General features: G+C 44.2%; 1 protein-coding gene across 1 annotated transcript; it reads right to left on the bottom strand.

Annotated features, from left to right (window-relative positions):
- Positions 1-1,521: 1,521 nt before the first annotated feature.
- On the bottom strand, positions 1,522-9,466 carry LOC124879683 (CMP-N-acetylneuraminate-beta-galactosamide-alpha-2,3-sialyltransferase 1-like). Its single transcript, XM_047384398.1, has 7 exons — positions 9,411-9,466; positions 8,987-9,215; positions 8,682-8,878; positions 8,404-8,583; positions 2,789-2,819; positions 2,595-2,714; positions 1,522-2,255 (listed from the first exon to the last, which is right to left on the bottom strand). Exons 1-7 carry the CDS (start codon positions 9,458-9,460, stop codon positions 2,088-2,090), a joined length of 975 nt encoding a protein of 324 aa, XP_047240354.1. The 5' UTR covers positions 9,461-9,466; the 3' UTR covers positions 1,522-2,087.
- Between the last annotated feature and the right edge of the window lie 277 nt (positions 9,467-9,743).

Raw genomic sequence — 9,743 nt, 5'->3', positions numbered from 1 at the left:
CCCAGCCCCACCTGCCCCCATCACCCTCTGTGACTCCACAATTGACACTGTGGAATCTTTCCGCTTCCTGGGAACCATCATCTCCCAGGATCTCAAGTGGGAGCCAAACATCAGCTCCCTCATCAAGAAAGCCCAGCAGAGGATGTTCTTCCTGCGGCAGCTGAAGAAATTCAACCTGCCAAAGACTATGATGGTGCACTTCTACACAGTCATCATTGAGTCCATCCTCACCTCCTCCATCACCATCTGGTACGCCGCTGCTACAGCCAAGGATGAGGGCAGGCTGCAGCGTGTCATTCGGTCTGCTGAGAAGGTGATTGGCTGCAGTCTACTGTCGCTCCAGGAACTGTACACCTCCAGGACCCTGAAGCGGGCAGGGAAGATTCTGGCTGATCCCTCCCACCCTGGTCACAGACTCTTTGAGACTCTCCCCTCTGGCAGGAGGCTGCGGTCCATCCGGACCAAAACCTCACGCCACAAGAACAGTTTTTTCCCATCTGCCACCAGCCTGGTTAACAAAGCCCGGAAACCACCCTGACACTCTCCCTTTCCCCCACACCCCCTCTTTTGTGCTGACAGGACACTTGTAACCTGTGACTCTATGCGTTACATTAATGCTCAGCTTGGACTCCTGCTTTACTTGCACTGCCATGCTTGCACAATGATCACCTGCACTGTTGTATTGCTCTTGCATCTTATACTGCTCTATACTTACTCTCACTCACTTAAAACTGTGCACATATATTTATATTATATTGTAGATATGTTTATACTGTTTAATTTGTATTGTATTGCACCGACTATGCCAAAACAAATTCCTTGTATGTCCAAAAACGTACTTGGCAATAAAGCTTTTCTGATTCTGATTCTGATTCTGATTCTGATTCTGATTCTGATTCTGAGGAGTGATTGGTCGAGACGGGGTAGTGAGTCTTCCATGTTTAAGTTTCCTTTAAACTCCATTAGCCCAAAAGAGGGAGCGTGTGCATCAATTGTTGTTTGTCATGTGTATTTATTTTCTGTTGCTGAATTTATTTAGTGGCAAGAATATATATACAATTGATGCACACGCTCCCTCTTTTGGGCTAATGGAGTTTAAAGGAAACTTAAACATGGAAGACTCACTACCCCGTCTCGACCAATCACTCCTCACTGGCTGCTCCAATCAACGGCAGGTCCACACTCCTCCTCGGCCAATCATCTCCCAGGGCATCACTTTTAAAAACATCTGCATGGAAGACACCGCTCTTCTGCTGAGCTTCAACCCTCCTCCACCCCTTCTCCACCATGGTCTCCCAACTCCTTCCATACCAATGCCTACACCACCATCAGGATCGGATCCCATGGGGGAAGACGTACCTAATCATAAGATGTTTATTCAAACTCACTTCATCCTCAGTATTCACTTGTTCAGGGGTCCGAGTGCCAAAGATATAATCTTTCATTAATAAACTCTTTAACCATCTTGTTGTTGTTTCTCCATAATGTGAGTCTTTCCAGGTTGAATTAACACAACATGCATTTTTTGGACTGTTTAATGAAGTGGTATTACACAGATAGGCACATACAAAACATTAAAACTCCATGGAGATAGATCTAATAAACACTGGCAAAACATGAAGGGACAGAATACATATCCATTTCAATTAAAATAATAAATTTTGAAATTGTCCAATTAGAATTATTTCAAAAAAACATTTGCTGCAACCGATCATGTGAAAAAAATAGGAAATTTTGCATTTGAAGGGAGCACACTGGCATAAATATGTTAATTAAAGGTGGAACTAAATGCAGACTACTTTTTCAGCAGGTAGTGCATAGTTTCTGGATCTGTTTAAAGTACATTATGGATAATGGTGCTGGCTGAAAAAGGCAATGTTTCAACCTAAACCTTTAAGTCATTTAATGTAAAGGAGTGTTTTGATCATTACTTCTATCAGAGCTGTAGTAACGTTTTTGTATTCTTTATTCCTTTAAAACTGAAACTGAAAACTGAGTCGGGAATGTATTTAATGCTTCTTTTTACTCACTTTGCTGGGGATGAAAAATTTACAAGCTACATTAAACTTTACATTTTCAGCGAATAGTCAAACACCTTCATAAAATTTGATTGTTTTTTCATCCGCCAATTTGTGCATCATTGCAGACTCTTGTTGTCCAGGATGAGGTCCAGTTCTAAAACTTTTCTTTTTCGGTGGTTCCCAGTAATGGCTCCAGCTTCCATTCCTGTCAGCTCCAAAACCGAACACATGAACCTAGGAAAAAGACAAGGCAGCTTTTATACATGTGGTAGAATGACCCAGTCAAAGTCTAGACCTAAATTCAACTAAAAATCTGTGGTAAGACTTGAAAATTGAGCTATTTGCAAAGATGAATTAGGGAAAAAAAATGAGTCTCTAGGTCTCCAAACCTAGCTATGACATACCCGAAAAAAGGTGGTGCTAGATTTTCTAGAGTCTAAAGCTTGTTTGAACTGTATGAAAGTCAGATTGAAAAAACAACTGGACTTTAATCAATTTTTACATCAGAAAATTTACTAAAGAACAAGAAATCTCATAAACAAATGAAAACAAAAAACCAAATGAAATCTGTACCTCATCGCAAATGTGAAGTGCCAAAATCAAGGTCATAAAACCAGAGGATGGATACCTTCCTTTCTTGTCCAGCCAAATCTGATGAACGTACTTCATAAAAGCTGGATTGAGAATCATCACCTAAGGAGAAGTGATCAAACTTACTAAGTTGGTACAATTAGAAGGAAAATGTCATCACACGAGACTATACTCACCAAATTTTTGTTAGCTCTGTGTTTTACTGGCCTGTATAATGTAAAAACAGCATTAATTAGTTAAAGTACCTAAATTAACTAATATCAAAACATAACTTTACAATAAACTTGGAGCTTCAGTCATCTGTTATTCTATCTATGCCTCCTTCTAGCTAAAGTGACAGGAGACATTTTTGCATCTCAGTTAGCACCTGCTTTTCAAATATGCTAAATATAGACCCAAAAACCACCCGCAATTTGTTTCAGGTTTGATAAAACTCATTGTGGGTGGTAAGGGATCACATTTGCATATCCACCTCCCTTAAATTTGTGCATTGGGTCATTACCATATGTTTTGCATACTCATGAAGGCAAACATGCTAAAAAGTTTGCGCCCGCTGTTCTGCTGCATCTGCATTCTGCACATGCAATCCAATTAGCACCTGGTTTGTAGTTCAGCTTTCCGTATACAAACAGATTTGCGTATGGTTTTGTATGCTCGAACCTTTTGAAGATCAGGCCTTTAGTACATGGAGGACCAGGTCACGTTAGGTCCGAAAGTACAGTATTATGTCACTTAGAAGGTTGTAACACAACTCAATGAGCATAGTGAAACACTTAAAACAAGCAATAGAATGGTGCTTGCACGCTGTCTTCCTTCGTATCAAAACAAGCTTCTTAGATAGCTCCAAACATAAAAAAAATTAACACATTAAGTTCTGTTACAAAAATATGTATATATAAGACACTGGCCCTTTTATTAAGTATTACCTTAACAGGTATGCCTAATTAAAAAGCAAGTGAATGTGAATAAGGTATGTGTATATAAAGCTTCACCATTACATATTATCGCATGTGTTCCCAGATTAGGAGTGAAAAATGGGTCGGCCTTCCTTGTACAGCACTCAATTGGTTTAAATCCTACTTGAAGGACATGGACTTTTTTGTGTCAGTAGGTAACTTTAGATTAGAGACCACAAAAATCACATGTAGCATTCCCCAAGGGTCCATCTTAGGGCCCCTTCTATTCAATATCTACATGCTCCCCCTTACTCAGATTTTGATAAACAACAACGTAGGTTCTCATAACTATGCAGACGAAACACAGCTATACGTTACAATGTCACCAGGTGACTATGAACCCATTCAAGTGCTAAGTAAATGCTTAGAAGAAATCATTGCATAGATGTGCCAAAATTTTCTTCAGCGGAATCAAAACAAAACTGAAGTAATAATCTTTGGACAAAAGGAAGAGCGTTTAAAAGTTAGCACACAGCTTCAGTCAATACGTCTAGAAACTACCAATCAGGCTCGAAATCTAGGTGTAGTGATGGACTCTGACCTGAACCTTCTGAGGCACATAAAGATAGTAACAAGGTCAGCCTTCTGTCACCTAAAGAACATCTCCAGGATTAAAGGACTAATGTCTCAGCAGGACCTTGAAAAACTAATTCATGCGTTCATCTTTAGTAGAATTGATTACTGCAACGGTGTCTTCACAGGTCTGCCTAAAAAGTCAATAAGACAACTGCAGTTGATCCAGAACGCTGCTGCCCGTGTCCACACTAAAACAAAGAAAGTGGAGCACATCACCCCGATTCTAAAGTCCTTACACTGGCTCCCTGTGTCTCAAAGAATAGACTTTAAAATACTTCTGTTAGTCCATAAATCACTGAATGGCTTAGGACTAAATTACATTACAGACTTCTTGTCAGTGTATCAACCACCCAGACCTCTCAGGCCTTCTGGCTCAAATCTACTCTGCATACCCAGAACCAGAACCAAACATAGAGAAGCAGCTTTTAATTCTTATGCTCCACTAATCTCTATTAAGCTAATAAAGCAGATGCATAGAAGGACAATGCTGGGAAGATTTACTGTTAAAGTCACAAGAAATATTTCTCAAAAAAAAGTCCTGACTGGGCCTAGGGGGATGGGGGTCCTGGCGGGTACGTCAACGGGTTTTTTTGGACAGGGGCCTTTGGTGCATCGGTGGGCTTAGGGGCCTCCTAAACTGGCAGGTAGGTACCATCTCATTGCAGGTGATCTCTCCTTCAAGGAGTCCATTCTGCTGGTGGGGCGGAGGGTCTGTGGGAGGGGGTGGGGCGAATCTAAACCTGGGTTTCTAATGTCTTATGTGTTCTGGGAGTTGTTAGAATGTTGGGATGGGTGTAGTTTTCCTTCTGGGGTGGAGGTGGGTTGTTGGCCTTCGGTGGGGATAAGCATCAATTGGATCTGGGTAGTTCCGGTTCGGATTCTGGTTCCCTGTTCTGGTTCCGGTTCCTGATGCCGGTTCCGATTCTGTCTGGGGGAGGGGGGTTGGATGGGTCTGCGTGGTTTGGGTGGGTGGGCTGGCCGGGGTTGATCTTGGGGTGGACTGGTCTCAGCTTCTTGATGGGTTTTGATTTTGGCACTGTGGGCTTTCTGCCTTTTTGTGGACTTCAGTGTGGGTTTTCTCGCGGTGCTGCTTCTGGCTAGGGTATGGGTGTCAGGTATGTTCTCTGGTCTGGATGCTGTGGGTCTTCTTTTTGTGGGGGTGCATTTTCATGGAGGGGCTTTATTTTTGGAGGGCTGGAGGGGGGCGCATTTGCACAGTGTGGGCTTTATGCACGGCTTTTGCTATGGGTGCTCTTTGGTGCGTTCTGTCCTCTGCTGTATGGAATGCTGTGGTGTTGGGGCAGTGGTCCATTGCGTAGTGGCTCTGGCCGCCGAGTATGGGTGTTGTAGGGCGTTGCTGGGCTTGGCAGTTGCATTGGGCTTCTTGGCTTTATACTGAGGTGAGGTTTGCTTGTCTTGGTTATTGTTGGCTTCTTTTTGTTGGGGGTCAGTGGCTTCTTCGGGCGGGGGACTGGGTGTCGGAGCTGGGGATCAGGGTTTGGGCCGTTTTGGGGGGGGGCTGGTGGTGTTGGTCCCAGTTTATGGTTGGTCCTTGGGACCCACTGCCTGTCCATAGCCTTTGGCCCAGTGGATGTGCCTATGTTTCCCTCCTTTGTTGGAACTCAGTGAAAGGGGTGCCTATTGGGTTCAGCCCATTAGCATTTTGCCCCCAAGTCCTTCCATCCCTGCACCCCTCCCTCCGCCCACTCCATCACTTTACCACTCATGTAGGGCCTTGGGGCGCGGGTTGATCATGGCAGCCAGGGCCCCAATTTTATTGTATAACTTAGACACTCTCACTTATAACATCTTCATGACATTAACATGTAGATCCTTGGGGGTGGGCATGCTCAATGGAGTGTCAGATACTCTTCCCCACCTGTTTTTCCTTTTAAATGCACACTACAACAACATGCATCAACACCACATTTGAGTGGGCGGAGGTAGGCTCGGGGTCTTTTCACAGCCCCGTTTCCTGTTTGCCATCTGGGATCAGAGGCTGGGAGAGGGAGCGAGCCTTCTGGTTGGGACCTGGGTTGGGGTTTGAGTCTTCAGGGGTTGTCGGGTGCTGGGACTGGTGTTTCAGCTCTCTTGGGATCGATTGGATCTCGATCCCTGGCTTTGGTGCCGGGTCTGTCATTTGGGGGGGCACCAGGCTCCGGCGAGGGGGTCTTGGCCAGGCAGTGTGCACCGTTGATTGGGATATAGCTTCACTTCAATTGAGGGGCTGTGCTTCTGTCTGTGGCTCTGGCCCCTGGCCTGGCGCCGGGCTGCGGTTGGTGGTCAGATGAGTGGGGTGGTGGAATATGTGTTGTGCCTGCACTGGGGAGGCTGATAGGTTGTGCTTGGCCTGCTCTGATGGGCTGGGGGCTGGGTTGCAGGCACTGGCCGGATGATTGGCCGGGCTTGGCGGTGTGCTGTTGCGTCTGGGGGGGATCAGGGCGGCGGGCCCGCATAAGGGTGATTGCCGTTGGCTGGGGACCTCTTGCCGGGTAAATTTGTCCCGTATTTGTGTGGTGTCGGGGGTTCAGTGGTGGGCACGGTGCTCAGTGATGTGTGCCCCGTTGCACCTGTGGGTAAAGGCTGGGTTGGCGTTGCATGGGGCCCTTGACTAGATGTCACTGCACGGTGTGTGGTGGGGGGCAGGATGTGGCGGGGGTGCTTGGAGTGTGTAGAGCTTGCGCTGTGTGGGTGGGGTTTTGTTGTCTTTTCGGGGTTGGAGCAAACCTGTGGGGCTGTGCCCCTGTGGGAAGGGGATTCATGGCATTTGGGTTTGGGGGCATGTGTTCGATATCTGTGTCCTGGTTGGAGGTCGCCTGTGGGCACTGGGGGGCTCATGGGGTTGAGATCAGAATTTATTTGGGGGTTGGGACTGTTTCATCCTGTGGCGGCTCTGGTTGGCCGGCTCCTTTGGACCAGGTAGACCCCTCTTTCGTACATGGCCCCCTCTCCGGATGAGGATGGGGGTTGTTGGGGAGTGCGATAGGGGCGGGGGGTTGGGGACCGGGACGTGGTCACTCAGGTCGGGCGGTGCCTCCACCAGTCTGGGCTGGTGCTGGGGCGGTCTGCCTGTCTCCACCCCCAGAGGGAAGGGGACCACCTCCTGGGTCCAGGGGCAGGTTCCCCCTATGGGGTATTGGCACGGCAGTATAAAGTATGGGGAGTTTGAATGAGTGTACGACGTCCATTGTTGTTTGCCTTTAAATTGGGTGCTTGGGTGTTTTTATGTGTACTCATGAGGAAGGGAATGTGTGATTGTGACTGTGTGTGCCTGTTTTTTGTGTCAGGTAAGGTCTTGGACTGCTCCCTCTCCTAGATCAGTTTAGGCCCCCCTTCAAATGTGAGGCCTATTTCCTCCCCGCCACATTACCTGCCAGTGGTTGGTGTCTCTGCCCGCTGTTGTACTTGTGGTTTTCGGTGTCCGGGGCTGGGTGCTTTGTTTTGTGCCGGCTTACCCCTGGTGGCTGCTGGCCAAGGCCTGGACTCCTGGGCTCTGTCAGGCCTCTGCTTGGGGAGTGATATGTCTAACCCTACCCCTATCTGTCCAAGGTCCAGGAGGACAAGTCTGTGGCTCCTCACACTCTATTACATGTTTTTCTGGAAACAGCTTGTATACACAAGCGCGCTCACGCTCAGACTCACAAGTGTTTAGATTCAGGTGTTAACAGATACTCAAATGTTGAATTTTGAGCCGCATTTACCAATAATTACACCTTGCATTTAAAAGTACCGTGCACTTTTCAGTAATAAAGCAAATTGCCCCACCTTTCTCTGTTATTTTTTCATTTTATTTTCTGTGTCTGTATCCAAACAATTGAAATAATCCCAAATTAGTTTTTAATAAAGTTTATTTTATAAATATCAAGCAGAGCATTAAAGCGTTAGCTGTAACGCTCCACTTGTGAAAGTAAATCTGTTGGGCTTCTTCTTAGCACTCAGACAACAATTCTGAGCACTACTCTGCCGAAAAAAAAATTCTAACAGTTTGAAAAATAATTCAATTCAATTCAATTCAAATTCAATTCAAAGATACTTTATGATGCACATTAGTTATCTGTGCATAATGGAAGCACAGCATTATCATTTTTATTGTGGGGAATTGCTGCTTTCTGCTTCCCTAAAATGATGACGAGAAGACATTATAAATATGCTAAGTTTAACTACCAGAAACATTTATAAACTGCCCCTCCGCCCCTAGGCCCTATTTAATGCATGAAGCCTTAAAACATATAAGGATGAAACATGAAAATAAAACTCACTTTCCAGAAATCCCGGTTGGAAAGGACTTGATGAGCCACTCAAGATCTTTTATCTTGAATGCAAACAGTACAAGATGAGTAGTGTTATCTAAAGTCGAGCCACTCTCTGGATACATGACACGATGAGTTGTTCTAGTCCCAACATCTTCTTCATAGCCTTTGACTTGACCATAGTTTATTCTAAACAGAAAGAAAGATTTGGGGGGTTTGGATTTTGGTTTGTGTGCTTTCCAAAGTTGTAAAGTCAAAATTACTTATTTTTATTTAATGTTTTTTACCTTATAATGACATCTTGGAAATCTATCAGGGGTCCGTAATGTGATCCTTTCAAATTTACAGAATTTCCCACAATTGCACAAGTTCTGCAACCATCAGTGCTCGGTTTTTCAAGAACAGGACTGGATGGGAATATCTTAAACAATTTGTCAATTGTTGCTTTATAGTAGCTGAAGTTTTGTCTGTTACTTTGTAGGTGCTGTCAAATACAATTAAACACAGACAGTTAGATCAGTTTTTAACAGCTCAAGAGAAGAACACCACTCAAAAATGTAAAAGATTTTGAAAGAATAAAGGGACAGCTTACCAGCCACCAATTGAAGGCCTCCTCAGGTAGGTTGGTCGTTGCCGACAAAAAGGGTTCAATAGAACGGTTAAGATAATGACTGAGAATCACATCTTCTTCTGAAAAGCATCTCTCACACTTACACGAATTTGGCATAAGCCGAAACCAGTCAGTATAAATTGACATCAAAATCACAATAACTGTTGTCACAGCCAGCAGGAAAATCAACATTTTGAACTGAAACGACATCCTGGATGGGAAAAAAATCAAACCAATAAACAATAAGGTGAAAAAGACGAGTGAATTGTTTAGGAGAGCTTATTCGATGCATGTTCAATTGATAAGTCAGGCTTAACATCAAGACAAATGACCACAAAAAACTAAATTTTACAAAATAAAGAATCTTTATACCATTAAAATATTTATGTGATTATATTTGGCTTACCTGGTATCAGAGCGAATCCATTTGAGATGCAGTTGTGTTTTGGAAAGCATTGAAATAATGACAAGACTATCTCAGAAACTGTTGGACTTTGTAACAGGTTTATTGCAATATTTAATGTGTTGGTTTTCTGAAACAGGTTCGGTGTCATTTGAAAGGGAGGGGTGCAGCTTGTTCAAACAGGGTAAGAAAAATATTTGCTTAAACAGGTCTTCTGTTATAGAAGGAACATTTTATTACATTAGTTATTGGTTATTTAAAGAGAAGGTAACTATCAGGTTTAACCAACCTAACAATATTTATAACATCACAAAAAGAAGAGAGAGACAAAGTATT

The sequence above is a fragment of the Girardinichthys multiradiatus genome, chromosome 13 (genome assembly GCF_021462225.1).
Source record: "Girardinichthys multiradiatus isolate DD_20200921_A chromosome 13, DD_fGirMul_XY1, whole genome shotgun sequence".
Taxonomy (NCBI): Eukaryota; Metazoa; Chordata; class Actinopteri; order Cyprinodontiformes; family Goodeidae; genus Girardinichthys; species Girardinichthys multiradiatus.
This window is presented reverse-complemented; position numbering and strand designations above follow the sequence as displayed.

What these genes read in the sequence shown, in the direction of transcription:
- LOC124879683 (XM_047384398.1), bottom strand. Translation starts at nt 9,460, where the DNA reads ATGCTTTCCAAAACACAACTGCATCTCAAATGGATTCGCTCTGATACC. An exon ending in TGGATTCGCTCTGATACCAG is followed by an intron (nt 9,216 to 9,410) that starts GTAAGCCAAATA and finishes TTTCCCATCCAG; the next exon opens with GATGTCGTTTCAGTTCAAAA. An exon ending in CCAACCGGGATTTCTGGAAA is followed by an intron (nt 2,820 to 8,403) that starts GTGAGTTTTATT and finishes TACATTATACAG; the next exon opens with GCCAGTAAAACACAGAGCTA.